Raw genomic sequence first — 27,588 nt, 5'->3', positions numbered from 1 at the left:
AATCCTAGGCTGGAGTGACAGGGCTGAAAGCCTTTCTTCTTCAACCTGCCCTGGAGTGATGCCCTTGCCTCTCCTGCATTCCAGTCAACTCCCTTTACAATAAGAAGCACTATCACATTTGCCTGGCAGGGTAAGAACATCCAAAATGGGTAGTCTGCAAGAAGTTAGGGGCCAACACAGTATTTTGTTTGGATAAGGAAGTGTGTTTCAGCCTTGACTTCAGATGGCTAGAAGCTAGATTATCCTGCATCGTGCTGAAATGCAGAAGCCAAGTTCTTGCCTGTTCTCTAACATTGATTATGAGGAAACATTTATTCCTCCTCTTAGCAATCATGATGGTGGTATACTTGGGAGAGTCTGAGAAATTGGGAAGCCCTGCTTCTTGTCCCCAACCTGTCTCATCTCCTTTTTTCTCTCCAGACAAGTTTCCTATTGCTTCTCCAGCCCATATAATAATAAACCCAGCTTCTGACAATTCTCAGCTTTACAATTTAAATCCAGGTATACCCAGCAAGATGTTGGTTCATGTCTTTCAGTTCCAGTTTACCCTTCTCAGTTCCAGCTTCAAAATTCCTAGGGACTTGCTCTTATCATCCTGGCTTTGGTCAGATGCCATTCCCTGTATCATTGATCCATGGCGGGGTAGGTCATAATATGCTGGTAACCATATGAGTGAAAAGCAGTTCCCACCAGAAGGGAGGGCCATCCAAATAAAATATAAAGGAGTCCACCATACTGACATTAATGGATGCAGGAGAAAAGATAAATCTGCAAAATAAATAAGGGAGTAGCGGTCAGAGAGGTTTCAGAGAAGCCAAGAAGGGACAGAGGTTCAAGACGGAGGGAGGGGTCAGCAATCCAGAATGTCAAGAGAGGTCTAGTAGTTACAGAAAGAGAGAACCTTTGGACTTAAAAGAAAGGAGGTTGTTGATTATCTTGGCAAGAGGTTGTTCCAGCAGGCAATGGATAGTGGGCAGCGGAGATGGGGGATGTGGTGGCCACCAGATCTGAGTGGTCTGATGAGTAAGAAGCTGATACAATATAGATGACTCAAGGTAATTATTGTAAAAAATTGGGAGAAGGATGGAATGCCTGGGTGGCTCAGGGGTTTAGCACCTGCTTTCTTTGGCCTACGGCTTGATCCTGGAGTCCCAGGATCGAGTCCCATATGAAGCTCTCTGCGTGGAGCCTGCTTCTCCCTCTGCCTGTGTCTCTGCCTCTCTCTGTCTCTTTGTGTCTCTCATGAAAAAATAAATAAAATCTTTAAAAAAAATTGGGAGGAGAATAGACACCAAGGATGTAGAACCAGAGGAAGTTTATATCCAATTTCTAAAAATTTCTTATGTGTTTCTTACATGGGCATGCTTAAATACTGGTGGGAAGAACCTGAAAAAGAATATATTTGATAGTTGGGATGCCTGGGTGGCTTAGTCGGTTAAGCATCTACCTTCAGCTCAGGTCATGATCCCAGGGCCCCACACTGGGCTCCCTGCTCAGTGGGAAAGCCTGCTTCTTCCTCCCCCTCTGCCTCTCGCCCCCAACTTGTGCTCTCTCTCTCTCAAATAAATAAACAAACAAATAAAAAATAAAATCTTTTTTAAAAAAGAAGATAATCAAGAGCTATTTTTATTAATACTGTCCATCTCCCCAGGGCTGTGCAGATCCAGGCAGCCAAAGGGCAGGGACAGAAGTTAAAAAGTAGCAGAAGGTATGAACTACTTCAACTTTTCCTAGGCCATAGTAGCAAGTAGGGCAGAGATAAGAGGTGACTGACCTCAGCATTGGGTGACCCAGGTTGGGTCCCAGGACACACCCAGGGCCCTGGGATTGCACTGTGGTCTGTGCTTAGAGAGGCCTTGTGTGGAGGGCAAAGGAGCCAGTCCTCAGTGGGTGGAGGCAGGGTGAGTATAAAGCAGTCATATTCTGGGATAGGCAGACTTGCCATGACTTTGCTCTGATTTCCTTATCTTGAAACCATGCGTATTGCTACCCCCTACCCACCCACTTGCTCCTCAGCATCCCTGCCAAGCTGTCACCTGCTTTCTCAGATCCACTTCCCCACCTCCCAACACTCCTCAGCTGCTGCCCCCACCTTCTGCTCTCATCATCCCTGAAGCTGGCTCACCAAGGTCACTTTCACCTCCTTGTCACATCCAGTGAATATTTTTAGTTCTTATCTTTGTTGACTTCTTGACAGCATTGAGGCTGTTGGTCCCTTTTTGAAAACCCATCTTTCATTGTCTTCCATGAAGCCACCCTCTCTATGCCTCCTCCTAAAACAGCTATTGTTTTGTTTTTTTAGAGAAGGAGGGAGAGGAGGGGCAGAGGGAGAGGGAGAGAGAATCTAAAGCAAGCTCTACACCCAGAGCGGAGCCCGACATGGGGTTCCAATCTTACAACCTGAGATCATGACCTGAGCTGAAATCAAGAGTCAGACACTTAACCAACTGAGACACCCAGGAACCCCTAAAACTATTGCTAATCAAGCACCTAGCCTCTGTCAAAGCCTTACATCCATCATAGCTATCCCTCACCTGCATGTAAGACAGGTCTGTGGAATAGATGAAGGTACTGGAACTCAAGGTAATCAAGAGGTTTTCCTAAGGCCCCATAGCAGCAGGGATAGAGTCTGGAATTAAACCCTGATTTGCTGCATTGCCCTTAACTCCAGCATTCTGGCTGTCTCCCTTACTTCCAGGGCTCCTCCTCTCCATTGGGCTGTGCTCTCCACACCCACTCTCCTCTCCTCTTCTCTCCAAGTGAGGTCCTCCCTCTGCATTATGGCTTCTGTGCCCATTTTGTGTTGACAATGCCTTAATGCTAACCCAGACCTCACCCAGACTGGCATTTGTTGCTGCTGCTGCTGTTGTTATTAAAAGTTAAGATTTATGGGGTGTTTACAACATGGCAGGTACTGTGCTAATTTCTTTATATACATCATCTCATTAAATTCTTACAACGAGCCTATGAGGTACAAGCCTTTGCCATTTTCCACTTAAAGAAACTGAGCTGTAGGGAGATTAACCACCTTGTCCAAGGTCAACAGGAGCCCAGGTTTGCCTGACCCGACTCCAGTCTCTTAACTACTGACCTAAGGCCTTCTACCAAGAAGTCCCAACTAGTGCCTTACACTTGACATAATCTAATCTGAGCCCATCTGCCCCTTACTTGCTGTGTGACCATAGGCAAGTCATTGAATGTATGAGTCATGATTATTATCAACTCCCCCAAACCCTGTCCTCCCTCTGTCCTAACTAGTTTGATAAACAGTCCTACCATCTCCCAGTCAACAGGGTTGTGCAAGGCCCCTCCCTCTCCCTTCCCTCCCCACCCCATGTTCATTAAGATTTGGTGACTCTGTGCTCTAAAAAGCACTGTTTTCACAGAGCTGGCCCTGGTTCTTTTCTTACCTACTCTCAGGCCTTCCACATCATTCAAAGCACCTTTTGGCTACCACCACTTCTGCATTCTCTCCCTTCCTTGCTTTCCTCTGCATGGCCCCCAGAGCTGTCTTTCCCAAACACAAATCTGACCAAGTCTCCCCAGCTCCTGGAGCCCTCTGACTCTCAGTAGAAGCTCCTGAACCTCAGCCTGGCTTTCTTTCTTTTTTTTTTTTTAATTTTTTAAAATTTTTATTTATTTATGATAGTCACAGAGAGAGAGAGGGAGAGAGGCAGAGACATAGGCAGAGGGAGAAGCTGGCTCCATGCACCAGGAGCCCGACGTGGGATTCGATCCTGGGTCTCCAGTATCACGCCCTGGGCCAAAGGCAGGCGCTAAACGCTGCGCCACCGCCACCGAGGGATCCCTCAGCCTGGCTTTCGAAGAAGCCCAGACTGCCTGGCCCCACCTCCTCTGCAGCTTCAGCTCTCACCTGGCCCACTCCTGATGGCAGGAGGATCCTCACTATTCCTGAACTCCCCTCCCACCGCTCCCCTTCCCTTCTCCCCCAAGGGCAAGGGGTGTCCTCTGCCTCTTCACGGTGCCCTCCATAACGGGTACATGTTTCCTGTGACACTGAGCCCAGTGATTGATGTGCTCAGGTGTGTAAAATTGGTGATGTTTCTCTGTTTTATTAAAATGACATCTACAGTTGCATAATATATACCTCAGGTCCTGGGGCTGAGCCCCACATCGGGCTCTGTGCTCAGCAGAGAAACTGTTTGAAGGTTTTCTCTTTCCCTTTCCCTCTGTCTACCCTCCACCTGCCCCTGCTCACGAGTGCGCTTTCTCTCAAGTAAATGGATAGATCTTTTAAATGTATGTACACACACACACCAATTAATACCACAAAACCATACACTTAGAAATGCTTACAATGATAAAACAAAATGAAACTAAAGGTAATTCCTTTCCTAGGTCTTTGCTCCTGGAGCTAATAGTAAGGTCATTTTGGGAGAAATTCCTCACCCCTTTCTTCCCAACTGTGCAAAGGTCCTGGGTACTTTTTTGTTGTGATTCATATGGTCTCTGCTGAGAAGCCAAGTTTGGGAACTCAATATCCAGAGTCCTGCCTTCCCAAGCTCAACCTGCCCCTACTCCTAGGACATCATTAGGGAGTGTTTGTGGGTCCCACCTGCTCACGCAAACACAGATCCCCTCTTCGTTTGGGGGTACTCTCTGGATTGCTTTGCCCCCTTTCCTTAGCATAATCCCTTGAAGAAACTTAGGCTTCCAGAAGGCTAGAGTCAGAAAGATGTCTGAGGTTGATTCAGCCTTGGGCCTGCAATGCTCACCGCAAAAGACAGGGAGAAAAAAGGCCCAGCCTTCTGCCTGAGACAAGAAAAGGAACAATGCACTGGAACAAAATTCCATTAACCTTTCAGTAAGTTATCCCTGCACACCAACTCCTGCCTCAGGCCATCAAATCCCTTGGGGGCAGAAATCAAATGTATCCTTCCCTGCACATATAGACACACACTAATACACATATACACCACCCACAAAGCAGAGGCACACATATATACAAGCAAAGACACATGTATACAGAAATAACAAGCCTACCCTGACCACAAGAATGTGCATGCAAACCTCCATAACATACATGTGTACACATACACAGATGTGAAGATAAACCTGCTGATGGACTCACAAGTGTCAGTGAATGTGTTTTGGACTAATGACTAAAGAAGGAAGTCAGAGATAAAGATACAGATCGGTTTTCTAGAGATTGAAAGAGTATGTGTATGTGGAGGACAGGCTGCTGGGAGAGACAGCCAGGTAGTAATAGGGAAGGGAAAGATCTAACACCAAGGAAAGAGTAGTGGTTAGTTATATGGTACCAACTACTCACCTAGTCTTCATTTATTTATCTGTTAAGAGTTACCCAGCTGGGTCCTCTGCCAGGCTAGGTAAGCAGAGAGGCCTGCTCTGTTGGCACCTCTGCCCAGGCTGGGGGGAGACCTATCCATAAGCAACTGTAACCTAGAGTGGCAAGTGCTTTGAGGGGGGATGCATGTCCCATCTCTGGGCAGCAGTGGAAGATAGGCAATGTCAGGGAAACTTGAATCGAATATTGAACAAGTGGGAGCTGGGGGGATGAAAGAGATGAATGGGGTAGGGAGGGACAAGAGAACAGCACATGGGAAGGTGTATTAGTTTCCTGTTGCTGTTTTAATCAATTCCTATAAATTTAGTGGCTTCAAACAACACAGATTTATTCTCTTACAGTCTGAGGGTCAAAGGTCTAAAATCAGTTTCATTGGGCTAAAGTCAAGGTGTGGGCAGGGCTGGTTCCTTCCGGAGGCTCTGAGAACCTATTGCCTAGTGGCTGCATGTATTTGTTGGCTTACATCCCTCCTTCATCTCCCAATTTCCCATTCCATCATCCCATCACCTATCTGACTCTCTTTCTGCCTCTTTTCTATTAGGACGATTGTGATTACATCGGGATCACCTAATAATCCAGAATTAATCTTCCCATCTCAAGAACCTTAACTTATTAATCATAGCGGCAAAATCCCTTTGCCATATAAGTTAACACTCACTGGTTCTAGGAATCAGGGCGTGGACATATTTGGAGGTCATTATTAAGCCCACCACATATTATCTCACAATCTTCAAAACATCCTATTAGGAATCCTGTCGTTCTCAGATTGAAGATGATGAATCTGAGGCACAGAGAGGTTAAGTGAACCTTAAAACAAAAGAAATAAATGGTCTTTTTAAAAATTGACTGACTGAAAAAAATACATGCTTGTTATTTAAAAATTATAAACCATACAAAAGAATACAAAGAAAAATGCAACATATCACCAGAGAGTCTCACCACCCACAAATGGTCAGTAGTAACATTTGGTGAGCATAATGCATTGGGGTGGGAGCAGGGAGTGAAGAGAAAGGTATGTAAAAAGAGAGTGAGAATAATTATACAAGAATGGGACATGCTACAGAAGCCTTTTTTAAATACAAAACATACAAAACATACTTTCACTTGAATTGAGGGAAAAGCAACTCAAGTGAAAACAAAAGAATGCTAAACTGCAGCTAAATATTTCTTCACCTCAAAAAATATTCATTCCTAAAAGACCCCTCTCAAGTTAAAAACAACAATTTTGATTAAGAGGTTGGAGCAGGGACCCCTGGGTGGCCCAGTGGTTGAGCATCTGCCTTTGGCTTAGGTCGTGATCCTGGGGTCCTATGATTGAGTCCCCCATTGGGTTCCCCACAGGGAGCCTGCTTCTTCCTCTGCCTGTCTCTGCCTCTCTCATGACTAAATAAATAAAATCTTAAAAAAAAAAAAGAAAAGAAAAAAGAAAAGAAGAGGTTGGTAGTAGAATTTGTATCCTTAGGTGTCAATTTTATAAGCTATTAGTTGCTCAGAACTATGAAGGAAAGTCCAAGTAGTACTTCTGCTCTCCTTCTCATACCTCTCACCAGATTATATTCCCAATGTTGTTCTAAGTTTATAAGGATTTATATTTACATTCTGTTCTACTAAAATTCCCAGTTTAATCTTAACCTAAAGGGAATTAATGTTCACCACTCTCCCTTATTTTGACTAATCTCTTGGCTGATTGGATTTTGTCACTGTGTAGTATTTTTCTCAGAAGGGCTCATGGGTTCTGTATTCCCAAATTCATGATTGAGATCAACCACTTTGTTGGTTATGTTTTGAGGTAATATTTGTTTACCCTCAGAACTTCATAGATATTGATTGCTTTATTACTTAGATTCATGGAATGTGATGCTGGAGAAAATCCAAGATCAAACTGAATTTTTCCCCATACATGACTTGCTCTTTTTGCCTGGGTTCCTGAAATCTTTTTATTTTATCTTCAAAGTTTAGTAACTAAATCAGTGTGTCTTAATGTCCATTATTCTGTATCAATTCTTCTGGCATGGGGTGTGCACTTTCCATCTGGATATTCAGTTCTTCCTTAATTTCAGGGAAAGCTTTTCTATATTTCATACCTTAGTATCTTTTCCTGTCCATTTTTGGAACCTCTATGTTTAGGGCTGCCAACAATCATGCTTATGGTAGCCTGTCTTTGTCCTATTAACTTCACTCTAATTGCTTTAATGTCTTTATCTTTCCTCATCATATTTACTTTCAGGATCTCAAAGCCTTTCCTACAAATCACTTTGATTTCCAGCCATATCTATTCTGTGTCATTATTGCTAGTCAGTTGCATCTGTAATGGTATTGTTTTGGTCCTTTACTATTTTTCCTTAGTTCTGCAATCTCCCTTTTCATCTCATTATGTTGTTTTATCGTCTTTGAGTCCTTGTTCTCTGAATTTCATACTATTCTTAAGGCCTTCCGTAACAGGAAGAACTTGCCGGCAATCTTTTTATTCCTTTGGTTGTTTTCTTCTAGATTGGGTTCCTCCTTTATTTTTTGCATCCTGTCTTCCTTGTTCCTTTCCCATCCCTCCCTCCCTCCCTTCCTTATCCTATCCCCCCTTTACTTCCTTCCTACCTCTATCTTGGCTGTGATCTGAATGCCTAAAGGCCATGCCATTGTCTTTCCATTTACAAAGATCTACCAGGGCTTACAGTCAGCATACCTCTCCTTGCTCTGGAGTGTAGGTCCTGTGCCCCTTCCCATCTGGACCAGTTTACCCTCCCCCTGGGAGCTGTGGTTTGAAAGCTAGCTCTTGCTTTCAAACTCACCCACCCAATTTCTGCGCCCTGAGGGTGGTTTGGCTGGGGCTACCTGCACTTAGGCTCCTCTGAGACCCTCTTAGATATCTTGTTCCAGCGGGGAGGTGGGGCATATCCCAAATTGCAGATTTTGGGTTCTTCCCCCAACCTCACCGCCATACTCTGGAGGTTGCCAAGCCAAGGCAGCTCTTCTTGCCTCTCCGGAGGTCTCATAGAGGAACACAGGGGCTTCTACTTACAAAGGCTTTTCCCCAGACTTTTCCTAAGGCTACCTGCTCACACAATAATCCATTTTCCTCAGATTACAGGATATTAGTGAGAGTTGTTGGTACTTTGTTGACTCATCTTTTCTCAATGCTCCTTTTGGGCATGGGATTAGGAGACATGCCATTCACTTGTTGCACTATATTATCTTCTGTTACTTTCCTTGGCTATCACATTTTAAGGTTTATACAAAAACTTTGCTTATTTGGTTGGACTTGAGTTGGTAGCAGCATTTTTGTTTTGGTTTGGGCTTTTGTTCATTTTGTTAGTGCGGGGAGGGGGGGTAGATATGGAGTAGAGTGATTATGTGATGGCTTCACTTTGCCTCCTAACCCAGAGAACCCACTCTTGCCTTGTCCATACTTCTTCCCTCAGATCCCTCCTTTGGGTAAGACCCTAGCAGCCCCTAGCAGTACTTTCGAATCTCTGGAGTGAAACAGGGGCCCATAGGACTAGGCCTTAGTACAAAGTGGGTGTTCAGTCCATGGTAAAGGAATGAGCAGGAGGCAGCAACAAAGGGACCTCAAATGCTTCACAAGAGAGAATCCAGGCAGGGCACAGCTTGAACCAAGGCACAGAAGTAGGACAGACAGGAACAATGACTGGGGAATGGGAGAGAGGGGCAGGTAAGGGGTGTTTCTAGCTGGAGGAATGCCAGCTGAATGTGCAGAAGGAGAAAACCTGGAGATTAGGGCAGGTATGGCCTAGGCACGCAGTCTGGTCTGGGGGTTACCTCCAGGTGTGACCAAAACACTTAGCTCTTGGACTCTCAGGGAATACAAGTAGGGAAGCCTAGTTCCTATCTCTCATCTCAGCCCTTCCCCAGGCAACTTCTCCACCCCACTTAGACTGTTCTTGTGTCCCAAGGGTGCTTTTGCTCTCGTCCCTATAGCCACAGGTAAGGCTTTAGCCATGACCACACTAGATACCTTCTTCACAGGCTACACACTAACATACCATGGATGTGCCCCTGGTCACCTCATCACACAAAAACAACTTTGTGGTTGTATGCCATCACCACAAACTTGCAGATGATGGCACAGTGACACATGATATTGAGAGTACACTTTGCACACAGCTGCACACTATCTGGCCGCCCCCTGTCTGGCTCCCCTCTCCCGGACCTTTGCCTCTGATTCTCCTGAGAGCTCATTCTGCCCCCTGGTGGCCACTCCCTTAGCCATTGCCCTTCTGGAAGGACCCTAATTATCCACTCTCCTTGAAGGCCTGGTTTCTGCCCAAAGAAGCTTCCAGCCTTAAACAGCCTCTCCCCTCAGATTGGCACTGTCAAACCAGAGCCCCTCAGATCCACTGGCCCATAGATCTACTTTCCCATCAGACCAGCACTGTTAGGCAAGGCCTTCTCAAATAGGGTGACCAAAAGTCCCAGTTTGCCTGGGCCTGAGGGATTTCCCAGGACTTGAAATATACAGTGCTAAAAATGAGAAAATCCCAGGCAAACCAGGACTAATGATCCTGTTCTCAGACCTGTGTGCCTTCAGAGTGGTCTCTCCTCAGATTGGACCCTCCAGATGCTTTCTCAACCAGTCTACCCCCTCAGATTGGCCCTTCCAACCAAGATCTCTATAGCAGCATGTACCAGACCTGCCTCCCCTCAGACTAATCCTATTACACTGACCTACTCACCTTCAGCTTAGCCATTCCCCCACTGGAGTGCCTCTGTCAGAAAAGTTCTCCTCCAGCTTCTCCTCATGCTGGCTCCATCAGACTCCCCTCCTTGGACCCCCTTCCCCTCTGCCCTCCTCTGAGGATAGGGAAAGGTATGAGGATTACACCCCAATCTTTTCTGCCTCCAAGCACTCTGTTCTTTCCATGTAAGATTTTCCCAGAGTCCCAGTCTAGGGAGTTAATGAGCTCACCCACTGGCTCTGGGGAGTTCACAGGGGCAGAGGCTGCCCCAGAGGGATTCCTGCCCACTCTCTCTCATCCATGTTCCTCTCCTGGCTGGCTACTGGAAGGCAGATGTGGGGTGTATCAGCTATCTGCCGCCTGCCCCGGAGCAGAAATGAAGGGCAGGCAGGTGGCCGAGAGGGGGCAGCAGAAGCCAGGACAGTCCCCAGCTCAGGCCATAGAGGCACAGTGGCCACAGGCTGGGGTCTGGACCAGGGCAGGAACACAAAGAAGGAGGCAAAGAGAGGGAAGAGCTGACAGAGTCAGGGAAGAGGAACAGAGACACAGAGATGGGGTGGAGATACATGCAGAGACAGAGAGACAGACACACAGAGACAGGATGGAGAACAGAGAGACAAAGACAGGGATGGAGACAGCGACAGGAGTTAGAAACATACACAGAGGGGATCCCTGGGTGGCGCAGCGGTTTGGCGCCTGCCTTTGGCCCAGGGCGCGATCCTGGAGACCCTGGATCGAGTCCCATGTCGGGCTCCCGGTGCATGGAGCCTGCTTCTCCCTCTGCCTGTGTCTCTGCCTCTCTCTCTCTGTGTGTGTGTGACTATCATAAAATAAAAAAAAATTAAAAAAAAAAAAAAAAAAAAAAAGAAACATACACAGAGAAACATGGGATAGGAACCAGGACAAAGTTATTCAGAGAGAGGAATGGGACAGAGACTAATGGAAATGGGTTCAGTGAGAAGAGGATGGGGGCAGAGACAAGTTAGCCTTATAGGAATGGGCATACCGAAAGGTCCCTGTCTCCACTGCCCGGTGGGGGAGCAAAGAGAACTAGTGAGCTGAAAGGCTGAGCCACCATACACACTGGGCCTGGGATCCAAGCATCCCCTGACAGCCCTCCTCCACCGTTTTAATTCTGTGGGATCTGATTTAGCTTTAAGAATTGATAACTATACTTACCCCAGCTCCCCTGAGCCACCATGAGAAATAATGACGTGGAGGGACAATACTTGGGAGGCAGCAGCAGACAGCACGCCAAGACCCTCCAGAACGAGCAGCCTGTGTGAGGTTGAGGGCCAAGACTCCCAAAGAGAAATGACCACGCCTAGGCCCAGGGCCGTCAGAGGCAACAACACTGACCCCCCCAACCATCTTGGCACTTAGGACAGGGCTGGATTTCTCCTTAAGGTTGGGGGCAGGGAGATGCCCAGTCTTCTCCACTGGCCTCTGAGGCACAAGTAGGACACCTCCTTTCTCTGTCTTCCCCAGACCCTACATAATTGCTTCCCCGTGTTGCTAATGGAGGCCAGATTGCTGATGCCCAAGCCCTGGGTGGGCAGTGGGTGGGTCAGGGCTGACCAAGGCTCTCAAGGCAGGAAGGCAGCACAGGCCAAAGACCTCTGAACTTTAGCCCTACTACCGCAAGGACAGGGAAGCGGAAGGCTCAGACCCATCCCAGGAACACAATGTCCTTGGCAAGACTTGGTGCCCCCTGCTCCCTCCACTCCTGCTGAACCTGGAATACAGGTTCAGGCTCAAGCTACATCTCACAGAAACCAGACAAACAGGTAAATCAGGGGTCCACAGTACAGAGGAGCTCCACAGCCACTTCTCTCACTGGGAGCCTCTTCCTGTGAATGAGGAGTCATGCAATCCCATAGCTGAGGCTACTCAGCTTGGAAAGCCACAGGCCCCTCTACTCTGACATCAGGCCTTCATTTTCCATGAGATCTCCCACCTGGAACACCCCTCTCCTCCTGTAGAGCCTGGCCTGGAGGAAAGTCAGTCACCTTCACTCTGAGCCCCTTACCCAGACCCAAGCCCTGTCCAGGCCTAGCACATCAGTGCTTGAGGCAACATGGATCTTCCCCCCAGGGGCACGAGCTCCCAGGGCAGGCCTGGTGAGACCGGCAAGGAATGTCCATTTTCTGACCCTGGTCTGAAGAAGAGGGTTTGAATTGGCGGGGCGGGGGGGGGGGGGTGTAACATCATAGGATTAGTGGCTTAGCACACAGCACCTGCTGTGGGGAGTGTGTACACAAGTCAGTGCATTCTCTTCCCAACCACCCAGAGCAAGTCTAAGCCTGGCTCCCCAGGTTGAGGCTCTGGGCTGATCCTTTGCTCTCACCCTCAGGCTGGAGGCACCTGCCAACGTGGCCCCAGCCCTAGGTAACCTCAGCTAAGGATGCCCACTGTAGTGGAAGCTACACTGGCTTCTACAAGGAGCTGGACCTGAGCAGGCATGGGGCAGCCACAGGTCCCTCCTCTGAGGAGAAATCAAAGGGACCTTGGAATCCCAGTTTGAGGACTGGAAGGGTGTAGGCAGGGTACACAACTGGACCAAAGACTGGGCACTTTGTAAAACCAAAACCTACTCCTCTTCTGCTCACACTGAGTCCTGACTGTAATCTAACCCTGGGGTAAATCCTGCACCCTACGTTCCCGTTCCCAGTCCTGAAGCCCAGGTCCAATTCCCAGTCACATTCCAAGTGGCCTCCTTCAGGCACCCTCCCGCCCTGCCCAGGCCCAGTGTGTTCTGCACTCTGAGCCTAAGAGCCTAGCTGAGCCCCAGGCCTGACCTGCTAGAGCCCCCTGAACTATGTCTCCTGGATGATAGGGATGACAACACCCCCCTGCCCCAAGGACGAAGTTTGGCCTCCTCACCTTGCATCTCTGCTTCAATGGGTAAAGCCTAGGGTTTTTTGGAAGGCAGCTCTGGAGATGACCCTTGACAAGCCTTTCCCCTGTCAGGATTCAGCAGCCTCCAGGACTGACTGGACATCCTCATGTGGGACCTGCTGCACTGGGACCCCTCATTCCCCACAACTCTGACCCTGGCCTCCAGGGAGCCTTATCCTCCAAAGAAGCAGAAGGCCCCAGACCCAGACACATCTCCCTGAGTGCTCTCCTGCCTCTCCCCATCTATATGGAGAGAACGGTCTCTCTCCAACTAGAATGTCTTCCCTCCTCCAGGTCTAGAAAGGGAGGGATCCTTAGAAGAAGGATACCCTCCCAAAGTGGGTCTGTTCCAAGGACTCATGAAATGGTGACGTTTAATGAGAACCCCCCGCCCTCCCACCCCTGTATATACATCTATAAAAAATTCAAATACAGCAAGTTACCATTGAGTCAGACTAGAAGGGATGATAGGGCATTAAATACTGTGGGGTGAGAGCAGGGAAAGGGGAAGGTCGTACAAAATGGGCACAGGTAGGGGAGTGAGAAGTGTGGGCACTGGGGGGAGGGGGATGGCTGGGCCCCCCCAGCATCAGGAGCTTATAATCTGATGGTGGCAACAGAGACCCTGGGACAAACAGGAGGCTGGGGCAGGAGGAGAAATTATGGATGTGAGGCGTTCCCCTCAGACCCCCCCAAGGGCTCCTGGGAGTCGCTGGCATTGGAGGGTCCAGCCCGAGGGGCCAGGATGGGGGTGGGGGGTCTTTGGTGGGTGGGTTTGCTGCAGGGTCCTCCTCTCCTGGGGGAGGGAGGAGGACCAGCGTGATGTGGCAGGGAGAGGGGGTGGCAGGCCCGGGCCTGCCGGGGTCTCTACAAATTATGTTTGAAGAGAATGCAGAAGGTCCTCCTGCCCGTGTGCAAAATAGAAACTGGGGTCTGCGGGCTCAGCTCCGGCCTCCTGCTCCTCTGCAGGTGCGCTGGCATGTCCTCACGGGATGCCGGGCTCTGGGGAAACAGGGCAGGGGGCCGTGAGGGATGAGGGTGGGATGGGAGTCCCCTCAGGGTCCCCTCTGCCACCAGCCCCACACTTACCAGATCAGGAGACTGCTGGCAGTGGCAGCAGCAGCAGCCAGGGCCAGAGTTACAGGGACATGGATCAAGAAGGATGCTGAGGGTCCTCCACCGCTGCCCAGCTCCCCAGGGTCACAGATCTTCGTGGTGGGTGGGGGTGCCAGTGAGCTGGTGGTGCTGGTCGTGGTCTCTGGGGAACATGGGGGGAACTCAGGGCAGGGCCAGGTCTGCAGCCCAACCCAGATCTGGGGGATCGAGGCACATTGTTCCTGCTCCCTGTGTTAGACCCGTGCTGCCTCTCCCATCAGACAACCCCTGCTTCCTCTCTCAAACATGTCCTGCCTCACCCATCAGGCAGACGCTGCTTCCCCAGGGCTCAGAGATGACTCCTCCACCCAATAGTCCCCCACCAAGAATGTCCAGAGAGCAAGGACCAGTAACAGCTCGGGCAGGACAGACAGATAGGAGTGTGGCAGCCACAGCATGCCTTGGGCAGAGGCTCTATGGCTCTAAGTCCTGGGAAGAGTTGGAAGGTGCTAGACAGAGCCTAGCCCACTGAGAGAACAGGGGGCGGGGCAGAGGGGGGGCTCACCCGGGGCCTGGGCCTCAGTGGTGAGGTGTCCTGGCTCCTCAGTCCAGGGCGTGGCATGAGCAGCCACGCTCCAGTCACTCCACGTCCCAATCTCATAGTCCTTGGCCGCCACCTGGATGATGTACTCCTTCCCGGCATAGGCATCTGTGATGGTGTGTGTTGTGCCATCTGACAGTTCTACCTGTAGCCAGACCATGGGATGGGGGTAGGGGGTTCTGGGGGTCAGGGGAGTGAGGCACCCCCAGAGGAACTGAGAATACTTCAGGGGAGAGAAGAATGAAGAACCCCCCTGGAGGAAAAAAGGACTTCCCTGGGGGAGAAAGAGGATAGTGAGAAAATTCCTGAAGGAGCATAAAGACATCTCAGGGAGGAGACCCTGAGGGAGGAAAGAGGATCCTGAAGGAGAGTAAGAAAACCTTTAAGGAGAATGGGAGCACCCCCCCAGGAGAGCAGGAGGAGGACTTTGCTCTCAACTGTCATCCCAGCACCCTCACAGCCCCCAGCAGGAGCCCTGACCTCAGTCCCTGCCTGGAAGTGACAAGAGTAACAGGGAAAGAGAGGGGATGGTGATGTGCTGTCCTTTCCCATCAAGCAGGAGTTTAGAGGGAAGGTTATAAACACAGACATGGAGTCCAAGTTTTAGCTCCATCCCCTCCCAGCCAGGTGACGAAGTTACTTAACCTCCATATGTCTTGCCATCCTGATCTGTAAAATGGCATCAGTGATCTATCTCACAGGAGGATAATGAAGACCCTAGCACATGGTAAGCACCAAACACACGTCAGCCAGCTCTGTCATTATCATGGGTTCTAGCTCAGAGCCTGGCTTCCCAGGTGCCCCATGTACCCATGAACCTGGCCCCAAGAAGGCCTCAGGATGGTTAGCACCCTGCCTGAAGCAGAAGGGGCTGGAGGTGGCGGCAGCTCCCAAGCAGCAGGACAGCTGCACCATTTCCTCCTGGAGGCATCGCCACCCCACCCCCCGCCCAGGCCAGCCCTATTCTGCTGGTCTTCCCCCACCCTTCAGGCTGGCTTGCCCATCCGGCGCCCCTCCCAGTCCCAGGCTGGGCTCTGGTTCATCTCAGCGGCACCCGCCGCCTCATTAAGCCTCCTCGTAAACAGGGGCAGCCGGCAGGGGCGGAGGAGGGGGCTGCTCTGGGCCACGTCTGGCTTCAGGGCTTTTTTGGTCCCTGTTCCAATCTTCCTTCCCGGAAAACTGGGGTCTGGGTTACCTACTTGACAGGCTGTATGTGCACACATGTGTATTCATGTGTGTGAAGGTGGGTCTAAGTAGAGCAGGAAGCCCTTCCAACAACGCCCCCTCCCACCCCCATCTGTGGCCCTGAGGCAGGAGACACTGGTAAAGGTCAGGGTCAGGGTGAAAGTCATTTGGGGCCCAGACCTGGGCTCAGTAAGTCCTACTCCCAGCCCAGGAAGATCGGTGAACTCCACAGACTCTCCTCCCCTGGAGTTGGGGCCCAGTTCCTCTTGGTACTCTACACCCTTTTGCCCTCCAAAGACCCCCTCTGGCTAAGTAGAGAGGGACAGAGCTATGGAGAGCAGATCAAATTACTACCTCATTGGTGGGCTTATGGTGGGCACCATACACTTCCAGGAATATGGCCCAGGAGCCCAATGCTTTCCTGGCAGCCATATCTCCTACACTTGGGCCCTTCTTGCTGGTTGTGACTGATCCCTTAATCCACACCCTTAAGAGAATTGCTCCTCAATTGGCAGGAATTCTCTAGTAGCTGGCATTTGCCTAGCCTCAGAGTCCTCTATGCAGTCTGCTGTAGCAAATGTCCGTCATACCCTCCAGCCTCCCTGCTGAGTTAGGGCCAGAGGAGAAGATGCAGGGAACCCATGCTGGGTCCCAGCACTTGTCCGTGCTAAGAGAGCTCCTGCCAGACCCCATGGTGCCCATTCTTGTAAATCTTGGCCTGTAGCTCTCCTTTCCTCTGGAAAACCCAAGTGATGTTTTTCTCTGCTCTCCCCTCCCTACCCTCTCCCAATCATTCACCTGCTTCTCTCCAATGTAAAGTATCAGGGAGAGTAAATTCTATGTAGGGCGAAAGTCAAGTTCAAAAGAGCCATAAATCTAGCCAACTGGAATGCCAATGAGATATGGAATAGGGCAAGCACGTGCCACATGTCATACATGTTCTTACCACAGAGTCCTCCTACTTTGTTCTGCCCTCATCAGTGTGGGGGTCAGTTCTGTAGTGCATGGTCTTGGCATGTCAGTCAGATGCATGTATGGAGTGTGGTTCCTGCTGGGGACCACGTGTATGTGTACATGCTCCCGTGTGTGGCGGGCGGTGTGCCAGGTCCACTGTGAGGCGTGTGCGCTGCGATGCGCAGGGCTGCTGCCTGTAGCTCGTTAGCAGGGGAGGGGGGCTTGTGAAACTAGACCCTGGTTATTAGCAATGCATTAGGCGCGGGCAGCTGGCCAGGCAGGAGGGACTCCGGACTCTGTCAGAGAACATGTGAGCAGCCTTTGTGGGGGCCAGGCCTACAACCCGGACAGGCACCCTGGAATCAAATTACACACTTTAAAGGCTAACTGGAAGGGAGGCATAAGGAGATGGGGCTGGAGACTGTGGGTGGGTTGACCCCTGAGTACCAGCCTGGGTTAGCCTGTGAAGCACCCTTCGTAGCCCCAGTCCTAGCCCACAGAACTCATGGGCTAAAAAGCATGCCTACACTCTGTAGCCTAGGGCTATAAAGGAGAGAGAACATTGAGTCTGCCCCAACCTGCTGGCTGCTCCTCAGAGCTACTGTAGTGTGATCAACATGCCAGACCACAGCCTGACCCCATACCAGCCCTTATCTATCCACCGCTTCATTCTCAACCTACGTTACCTTGTGACTTGTGACCCTGAGCTGACCCCCAGGTTACATCTGACTTTGGAGCCCTGACACTAGTCATGGCCTGAACTCATACCCTGGAACAAGTTTGACTCTGCAGCCTGATTTTGATCCCTTGAGACCTTGAGACTATGGGGAATGTCCTGTCCCTTGGGTCCAGCACAGGCCCACAGCCTGGGCCAGAGTCTAAGACGGAGATGCCCAATCAGGACAGAGCCAGAGTTAAGGGAAGAGAAATACCACCTGCCCCGCCTGCCACCTCTCTTCTGGGATTTCTCCCCATTACCCTGGGAGCCGCAAAAACAGATGGTCCCATCACATATGGAGGTCACGGGGAACCCTTTAGGGCTTCAGAGTAAGATACCTTCCTCAGCCCCATCCACCCTCCCAGGCCCATCTGATCCTCCAGGCTTCACCCTGGAACAGCTACCAGCTGATATGGGTGCTATGGATACCTCCCATGCCACATGGCTCTGATGCAAGCACTTGGGATGTAGGCAGGGCCAGGCACTCACATGCTGCCACTGGTCCAGGATGAGGGGTCGGTAGCGCAGAAAGAACTTGAGAGGAAAGGACTCAGGGTCAGGCCAGGTCGAAGGGGTCTGCCAAGTCACCTCTAGCCGACGAGGGTTGCTGGGTACCGGTCGGGCTACCACATTTTCTGGAGGGTCAGGCTTCACTGTTAAGGAGACACAGCCTCATTACCTCACTAATATCTGGGAACAACCCCAGTTTATCAACCCCAGTCACCATATCCACCATCTCACATCGCCAACCACTGTGATAATTGTCACAGTTGCCACCCCTCTTCTCTGTTGTCAATTCTGGCAACTACCATTAACAACCGTCTGATTATTTCCACCTCTCACATCCCCGTCACCACCAAGGACTGTTGCTACAGTCACGGTCACCAGCTCAGGATAGTGGTAGCCCAAATTTCATCCCATCATCCCAACCCCATGCTCATCATGACCAGCATTCCAATTACCAGGTCTATATAATGGCTCCACCATTACCAGCATTACCTCCATTGTCACCTGGATCACCCCCTCCTGCACCAGCATGATACACTCCCCTCAAACTTGGCTTTTCACCTCAACTCTTCCAGTTCCAAACTGAGACACACTCTCCCCTGGAAGAGTCTGGGTTTGAAGCTGCTCTGTGAGTCAAGGTTAAAAGATAGTCCACAGGTGCGGCAGATCTGAGTTGGAGGCAGGCTGAAGATCTGATGGGAATCTAAGGGCCCACCTCATTTAGAAAGTCTGGGGGACTCAGCCATGGTATGGAGGGCAGACAGAGGGTCTGGCTGGGATGGGGTAGGAGCAGGCAAGGGTTCTGGCTGGGATGGGGCAAGAGCAGGCAGGGGGTCTGGCTGGGATGGGGTAGGAGGAAGGAAGGGGTCTGGCTAGGGTGGGGTAGGGGCAGGCAGAGGGTCTGGTGGGGGTGGGGGTGAGGGCGGTATCTGTCCCAGTCCTGTCTCCTGTTCTGACACCTCATTCATCACAAGCCGTAAGGAAGCCATTAGCGTGGGGTGGGGGGGAGGCTGCAGCTGCACAAGGGTCTGGCCCAGCCTGCCCCCATCCCCCTCCTGTGTACTCTGGGAGCCAGAGAGACGATGGAGGAGCTGTTGGAAAGGCCTCTTGGCCCCTGCAGGTAAAGGGCATTCACTCAAATGCTCACAGGTATATATATATACCATGAATATACGTGCACATGTATATATATGCCACATATACCTATGCACACATGTGAATATCCCACCAATGCTCAAATACACCTCTGGCACACATCCACTTACATACTCCCACTGGAGTACGCTGCAGGGACCACCCCCGCCCCACGCACCAATGGTGAACTCGTCGAAGGTGATAGCTGTGGCGTTGTGGCCCAGGGCATTGCTGACACTTATGGAGACCTTGTACTTGATGGTGGAGAACAGGTGCATGTAGCGGATGTGGCAGCGGTTCTTGAGGGCTGGGTCCTTCTCACAGACCATAATTTTGGAGCCATGCCTGGGGGAAGGGTGAGGCCCAGGCACTGTTAGCAACATCAAGGGTCAGGTGGGGCAGAGGTTGGGGAAGGTCAAGCCCAAGGCAGACTAGGGTCTGGACTGAGGGCATGGTGGGTGGTTCAAGGAGAGGTCAGAGGTCAGGGTTGGAACTGGGTCACAGGCAAGTCTACTCACAGCACAGTCACATTGAAGGTGTTGGGGATGTAGGTTGGGGTGGGCAGATGCCAGCTGCAGTAGAAGCCCTTGGGGTAAGTGTTGGAGCGGCAGCTGAGCACGGGCTCCCGCGGCGGCACTGGGGGGTGAGGACAGCACGGTCAGGGTATTCTTGGAGCTCGTCCCTTGCACTGGTGTGGGGACAGGTGGGCCCCAGAACCCCAGCTCTCCCCCTTCAACCCATCAGCAATGCCAGAGGTTGGGGAGGGGTGGCTGTCAGCGAGGGTCTGAGGCTTCCCAGGCTGCAGAGAGCCAGATGTTTAATTAAAGAAAAACAAGGGCTATATGAAGAGGGAGCCCCCCCCACCTGCTCAGTGGAGGTGGGGACTGTGGGGAACCGGGGGCTGTGGGCCTCAGCTCATCAATCACAGGATGGAGGTGATGTCTGGGGGAATCGGCCCCAGCCCCACATCTCCTGACACGTTGTGTCCATGCAGAGAGAAAAACTGCAACAGAGGCTGAGGGCGGGATGGGGGGGTTGTCTTGACTAGGTCCTCCAGTTGCTAGAATAATCAGAGTGCACTCCCTGGAGAAGAGTCATCCTAGGCTTCCCCAAGTAGAGATTTAGATGCACAAGGACAAGCCTGGTGGTGCCACAGGAACAACAGCACTGGGTGGCTATGCATGTGTGTATCTGTATGTAGGTGTCTATAGGCACAGGTATACATGTTACATGCATTTCTGTGACAGCAATGACCCGTGATGGAATGTAGGTCCGTGTATAATGGGCATGGCTCAGAATGTGTATCCCTGTGTGACTGCATGTGTGTGCATATGCCTGTTGAGAAGAAGCTACTGTTCCCTTGGTGTACACCCCACCTAAACCCTAGCTCCCAGCTCCTCCATCACAGACCCTTTAAAGAAGCCCCTTACTTGATTAGCAGGTTAGCAGCTGTCTGCAATCTAGAATGGGAAGTCCTAGAGAGGGATAGAGACCTGCCTGGGATCACACAGCAAGTCAGAGCTGGGACTAAACCCCAGGAAGGGGATACCTACTTACATGACCACACATACACACCTGGGAAGTCCTTTCTGCTATCTAACCACACTTCTTGCTGCTGTGAGTACTTAGCCCAGCTGTCCCACCCTCAGGCATTGGGTAAGGCGTGAGGACAGCCGGCTCAGGTTCCTGGAAGGAGGTAGCTTCTGTGATCTGACCCAGGCAAGGAATGTCCGTCAGTGGCTCCAGGGACACTGACACCTCCCTCCTGTGTCCCCCCCCACCCCACCCCCTGCCTGACAGGTGGACAGGAAATGGGAGGGGGGCAGTTCAATAAGCCAGGGAGCTAGGGACTGTGAAAGGGGGAGTACATGTCTATGCTTGCCGAGTGGCCATGGTGACATATGGGAACTGTGGGCTTTCATCCACAGTGTACACGGGACTGTGACTGAATCTGATTGCGTGTACACAGCCAGTGTGTATGAAGTATATGTGTATCAGGGCCGAACCCCCAAGGCCCAATCTGGCTTTGCAGCAGGAGATAAGAAAGGGTCAGAGAGGCATCTGGGAAGCTTGGGTGTAAGTAGCAGCTAGAGTGGGCTACACTGTGGGCAAAGGTGGCTCCATGCCCCAGGCCTGCAGGGGAGAGCCAGAGCCCAGCTGAGCCCCCACAGGGGCAACTTGCATTCTATCCACTGCTGTCTGCCTCCCCTGGGGAGCCTTCCTGGCTCTGTGTCCATCTTGTGTCTGTTCCATGTTCATCCTGTGTGCCTCTCATATCCCTTCCCTATCTGCCCAGGGGCACAGAGGCATGGGGGTGGGGTGGGGGGTGGCCAAGGACACAGGAAGTGCCTTGTGGGGGCCTGTAGGCCAGGCCAGAGTTGGCAGCCACCCCAGGAGAAAAGGACATTCCGAGGTCGGCTGAGAAGCCTCCACTCCCCCTCCTGCCACCACCCCTCCTTATCCCCACAGCTTCAAAGGAGAAGGGTGCTGGGGGTGGGGTGGGTACTGAAGGCTGCAGAGTCAGCTCCCTGCTGCCTGGGACTCTTTGGAGGGCAGAGCGGGCCATGGCACTGGACTCACAGCCCCCACCCCCCAGCTAGGCTCCCTACTAACCAGTCCCCTCCATTCCCTCTGACCATCTTCCCCCTCAAACCAGTTCCTCTCTGACTGGGCAGGTCATGGGGGACCAGGGGGCCAGGCAGGGCTTTGTCTGTCATCTGGCTACTCCTGCCTGGCCTTGGGCCCTGAGTAGGGAAGGGCTTGGGTTTCCTGACAGGGACCAGGTTTCTCAGAGGGAAAAGGAGGAAAGAAAAACAAAGAAAGGAAGAAAAGGAGTGACTTGCTGCAGCTGGAGCCCAGCTGAGGGGCCGGGTGGGCGGAGGTGGGGGTGCTGTGAGAGACCAAGTGCGAGGTTGTGGGACAGTGTGCAATCAGGCCTGTTGTGAGTGTGCTGCAAGATGGGGGAGAAGCTGTTTTTAAGACATTGCAATTGTGAGGCTGTGTGTTAACTCCGATAGCCTTCGTGTCTGTGACTGAGACTCTGGGCAGTTGTGTAACTGTGCAGTTGGCTATGTGTGACTCCAGGCAGGCTGTTTGATTTCAAGACTGCCTGTACGTGTATGGCTGCAGGGTTGAGGTACCCTGAGAATACATGTAGGTGCGCCATTGCATCTGAAACACAGTGACAGCAAGACTACATACCTGAAACACTACAGAGGAGGTGAAGCTTAAGCCTGAATATACTTTTCAAACTGTGTGTGTGGGAAAGTGCTCAGAATTCCAAGTGTGTTCACATGTATGAGCTAAACACCACATGAGAACATGTTAGAGGCTGTGTGTGAGCACAAACTCATATGCACATGTGTCAGGTCATTCTCTGGGCAAGTGGACATACTCCTGGATGCCCAGGCATTCCAAGTTGCCCCTCGTGGGGGCTCCTAAGATGGCCAAGTGACTGTCTCAGCCTGTAGCAGGATGTCCTTGGGTCCCATGCGGGCCATGTACGCGTGTGCATGTGTGCGTGTGCCCCTGCTGGCCCAGGGTTTGTTTGTTTTCCTCCTAATTGGCTTGTTTTTCCATGTCCAGCCCACCAAACCGCATGTTTTTCCTCTCATCTCGCCAGCCCGCCTGGTCTGGAGCCCCCGGCACGCACAAGGCCTGCCCGCCGGCCCAGAGAGAAGGAGGGGCAGGCTGCCCACGCCCCTGGCCAGGCCAGATCAGGCTGGGTGGAGCAGGGTGACCCTTCCAGCTCCAGCCGTGCCCAGGTCTCACCCACACTCCTCCTGTCTGGCATCAAAGTCCATGGCCTGTCCCAACCTTATCTCATGAAATCTCTCAAGGCACCCCAACTTCTGGATTCCCAGATGCCCTTCTCCTGCCTCCCACCTGTCTTTTTCCCCCAGACATCTTCATCCACAAGCTGCTCTTTCCTTCTCAGCCAAATGTGACTGAGGGGGAAGCAGTGCTGAACCAGAGGTTCAGAGTTCCTGTCCTGACCAATCAAATACAGATATTCAAAAACCGGACAAAGAACTGTCCATCTAAAATTAGTAAATTACTCTGATTTATTTTAGCTTAAAATCAGAAAGACACTGAATCAGCAGTGTCTAGTAAACAAAAGGATGCTACTAACAGTAACCCTGAGATCCTGTTTCCTAATGTGGGTGGTCCTTTCATCATGCAGGGTGAGGGACTCCTCTAAGCTGTTTGTGAGCATCCACTGGAGGGCAGGGAGGTGGAGTAGGAGAAAGCAGTGCAAGGATAAGTCTGGTAAGGGGACTTTCAACAATGGGGCACCTGCGTGGCTCAGTGGTTGAGCATCTGCTTTTGGCTCTGGGCCTGATCCCAGGGTCCTGGGATCAAGTCCCGCATCTGGCTCCCCACAGGGAGCCTGCTTCTCCCTCTGCCTATGTCTCTACCTCTCTCTGTGTGTCTCTCATGAATAAATAAAATCTTTTTTAAAAAGGGAGGAGCTTTCAACAAGATATTTTTATGATCAGTTTCGTTGGAAATAGAAACACGAAAATCTTATATGTTTAGGATAAATATTAAGTAATTTTTGGCTTGGATGACTCACAAATCGGGGTAACTTTGTCCTGTTCTCTGAGTGTTGGCTAGAAGAATAATTTGATATTGAGTGTTGCCAAACCCAGTCTCTTGTTACTAATATAAAGTGACTGAGACAATCATGATTAATGTCCCTTGTTCCTCTGACCAGCTCTTTAGAAGCAAATAAGGCAATGAGAGATAAGTACCTGTTACTAATGCTATGGCCAATTCACAGCCAACTCTCCTCTGACAGGCAGAGCCTAGGGAGTGGTCACTATATATATAAAAGGTCTGGGTTCTGGTCACAACAGGGCATCTGTGGGCATGTCCTGTGGGTGCAGACTACAGACATCACTTCTAGACCCAATTTCCTTCCAATAACCTCTCAAAGATCAAGTCATCAGGAATAAGGCTGAGGGTCACCAAGGCCTAGCCATCATGGCCAGCCTTGTCCATCCTAAGGATTTTTGGACTCAGATGGAGAAGACAGAAGAATACTGTCAAATTGGTCTTATCCTTCTTCCATGGCACTCAGTGTATGACATTTTCTCTGTGTAAGAACATGGGGCTAGGCTGTGTTCTACTTCCAGTGGACCTCATGGTGGGTCAGGATGAACTCAGGTAGGCTGGTCCTGTATTTCTCAAGCTGGCCAACAGGGGTCACTCCACCCTTGGCTTGAAACTAAAACACATGGTTATGACTGCTATCTCTAGTTTGAGCACATGAAGGCTTTTCTGTGTGAAAAGGAATATCCCCAGCAAAACATATTTTCACCCCTCCTCTAATCCCACTGGTGGGTCAGTGTTTTGTGGACGTCCATGAGCAACCGTTCAGTCTAACATTTCCAATGGTTGTCCATACCAATTTCCTGCTCCCAGGTCACTTAAGCATTTCCTCCCCTCAGCAGTTCCCAGGGAATAAAGAAACCATCCAAAGAAAATGGGGTGCATCACCCAAATGGGCTGAAGCCAGAAAAACATGAATCTTTGGCTTAAGCAGAAAAGAAATGGAACTATTTTCAGAATATTCCGTTGATGGGTGCCTGCCCAGCTGACCCTCAGCAACATTGATAAGCTCATTATTCCAACTTCTCCAAACCTGTCTTCTGAACTTCATTCACTCACTCTTCCCTCTACCTTCCTGTTGGCTCCTCCTTATCTTTTTGTGGCTCATTTCTCTCCATCAATCCTTTATAAAGTGATAGTCTTCAGGGTCCAGTTCTGGGTCTTCTCTTCTCATCCCAGAGTCTCTCCCCCTTGGCCATCTCTGAACCCGCCCCCCCCCCATGGCCTTTCTCATCCCATCCTCAGTCCAGGCCTCTTCTAAGCCCCAGACCTTCAGATCCACTGGCTATAGCGAGGACCCCAACCCAACATACCTACAGCAGATGGTAGTGGTGCCACAACAGATCCCTGGCTCATATCTGCTGCCCTCTTCTGCGGTTCTGTGTCTAAGGTCACCAAAATCTGCATTGCCTGCTGAGGCATCAGGCCAAAAATGTAGGGGAATTAAAGCATCCCTGCCCCCACCCCCAGGAGACTCCTTCAACCAAAGACTGGGCAGGAGTTAGTGTATAAACTTCTGAGCTCCCTTCCCGCTCAGGCACAACTCCCAGGTACATGTTCTACTTGGGCTCTCAGTTCTCCCATGGTGGAGCTGCAGTTGCCCAGAAAATAACTGGATAACTCCATCTCTCTTGGTCCTCTAAACTTCCTTCTTCTGTCACTTTCCTTCCTTGCGGTGTTTCTGCCATCTGACAAACTATTTGCAGATGAATTCTCATCTTGGGATCTGATTCTAGCAAAACCCAAAATAAGACGACTTGCATACTACTGTCCAAATAGAACACACTATTTTCTTTTAAGTAGGTTCCACACCCAGGATGGAGCCCAACATGAGCCCTGAACTCAGGACCCTGAGATAATAACCTGAGCTAAAATCAAGTATCAGATGCTTAACTAACTGAGCCACCCAGGCGCCCCCAGAACGCACTATCTTTTCTTCCAATGACCCTTCCACCTTGCCTCTGTTGTAGCAATTGGTAACATTAGCTGTCTTGACTCTTCCTGCTCTCTACTCTCCTGTCCTCTCTACCTCCAATCTACCACTGACTCCTGGAGATACCACCAGGCCCTCTCAACTTCCCCAACTCCGTGCCCTGATCCCTCATCCTCATCATCTCCCCTGCATCTAGCAACAGCCTCCTTCCTGCCCTAGCATTGCCCCCATGCAACCTGTCTATGTTCATCATGAGAAGGATCTCTTAAGAACATGAGCCTGACCATGTCACTCCCTAACTTCTAGGATCGTGATTTGCCCCATCCCCTCCTTTAGCTCCCTTCCCCCATTTACACCAGCCCAAGGGGCCCTATCATGCCCTCCCAGCCTCTGAGCCTACAGTCAGTCACACTTAGCTCTCTCCCAGAAGGGAGTTTTTCTTTCTTTTTTTTTTTTTTTAAAGATTTATTTATTTATTCATGAGAGACACAGAGAGAGGCAGAGACGCAGGCAGAGGGAGAAGAAGGCTCCCTCCAGGGAGCCCGATGTGGGACTCTGATCCTACATCCTGGGATCACGCCCTGAAGGCAGACGCCCAACCGCTGAGCCACCCAGATGTCCCCCAGAAGGGAGTTTTTCAATGTATCCTCGGAATCTCCCAATCTCCATGTGCCTCCCACTCTAGGAAGTGTTCTTTCTTCCCTGGAGCCTCCCAGAGTGCCTATTCCTATACCTGCATAATTAGCTCCTGTGCAAGCACACAATGGAGTGGGATCACTCTGACTTGAAGCTGTGACCCTGGAATTCCTCCCTACCAGGCCCCAGAAGGACCAGGTCCTGCTATCCTTCCTCTGCCTATCTTGTCATAGGGAACATGATTTCTGGATCTCAAAGGCCTCTGGCATGGGGGTGGGGGAGTGGGCTGGGGGTGGGATACATGTGCAAAACGCCCAGAGTTCTGGACTCAGTGGGAAACACTGGGCTCAGAGGTCAGAAGAGAAGGCTAGGATAGGATTAGGGAGCAAAGGTCAGGGTTCTGCAGCCCCCCTCCCCAGAAGGAAGAGGACTTAATCTGGACCAAGGGTCTAAGCCTCACTGACAATCCTCTTGAGTGAAGTGGGAGGTCAGATGAAGGGTTGGGACCAACACTTACAGCCCACATGTAGGAGGACTTGGTGGCGCAGGTGCCAAGAGTCACGGTGGAAGCAGGCGTAGAGGCCGCTATGGCCCAGTTCCAAGCCATGGAGCACAAGCTGAGAGCCGTTGAGCAGGTCAAGGGCCAGGTCTGTCCCATTTACCCTCCATGTCACTGCTGCATCCCAGTTGGCTGTCCCACATGGCAGAGTCACATCTGAACCTAGGCGCTCATACTGCACGTGGGGTGCTTCTGTGAGGGGGCAGGGAGAGCACAGGGCAAAAGTCACAGGTCAGAGCCCTGCCTTGGTGCCACAAGGTCAACGCGCATGGATGAGAGCCTATAAATGAGAAGTCTAGGCCAAGAGGCTCAGTGTCTGATGGTGTGTTGGGAGATGAGTGTGTAACATTTCTGTGGCTGTGCTAGCATACAGGTATGTGAGTGTTTCCAAATTTGTGTGTGTGAGTGTGCATGTCTGGGGATTTTATGTGTGAATGGGTGATCTTCTGTGTGTATGTGTGTCAGAGAAAGTTTGTGTAGAGTGCTGAGAGGAGTTAAATCTCAGTGAAAACCCAGTTTGCCTCCAGTCACTAGGTCCTTTAGAAAGTTTTCTTGACCTCCGTGACCCTAACCTCGCCCAGCCCCAACCACTGACATCTGCTACCAGGCAAGCTGGAACTGAGGGGCCCTACTTCTGGACTCCTTTCTCTGTCTCTTGTCCCTATCTTGGTCTCCGTCCTGCCTGTCTCCTTCTCACTCTCGCCCCCCTACAAACTGCCCCTAACCTGCCCCAC

At 50.9% G+C, this 27,588-nt stretch overlaps 1 protein-coding gene across 5 annotated transcripts in view; it reads right to left on the bottom strand.

Moving 5' to 3' along the window:
- Positions 1 to 13,357: 13,357 nt before the first annotated feature.
- CNTFR (ciliary neurotrophic factor receptor) overlaps positions 13,358 to 27,588 on the bottom strand; it is a 38,142-nt gene continuing 23,911 nt past the window's right edge. For all 5 annotated transcript variants that reach the window (XM_055301720.1, XM_055301718.1, XM_055301717.1 and 2 more), the window contains 7 exons: positions 26,813 to 27,046; positions 19,631 to 19,748; positions 19,291 to 19,457; positions 17,961 to 18,124; positions 14,579 to 14,759; positions 14,008 to 14,176; positions 13,358 to 13,920 (listed from right to left, as the gene is read on the bottom strand). In XM_055301720.1, the coding sequence (XP_055157695.1) occupies position 13,920; positions 14,008 to 14,176; positions 14,579 to 14,759; positions 17,961 to 18,124; positions 19,291 to 19,457; positions 19,631 to 19,748; positions 26,813 to 27,046 (1,034 nt within the window). In that variant the 3' untranslated portion in view covers positions 13,358 to 13,919. The remainder of the gene's footprint in view (positions 13,921 to 14,007; positions 14,177 to 14,578; positions 14,760 to 17,960; positions 18,125 to 19,290; positions 19,458 to 19,630; positions 19,749 to 26,812; positions 27,047 to 27,588) is intronic.

The sequence above is a fragment of the Nyctereutes procyonoides genome, unplaced genomic scaffold, assembly GCF_905146905.1.
Source record: "Nyctereutes procyonoides isolate TBG_1078 unplaced genomic scaffold, NYPRO_anot_genome, whole genome shotgun sequence".
NCBI lineage: Eukaryota > Metazoa > Chordata > Mammalia > Carnivora > Canidae > Nyctereutes > Nyctereutes procyonoides.
The sequence above is the reverse complement of the archived record's forward strand: the minus strand, read 5'-3'. Positions and strand labels throughout refer to the sequence as shown.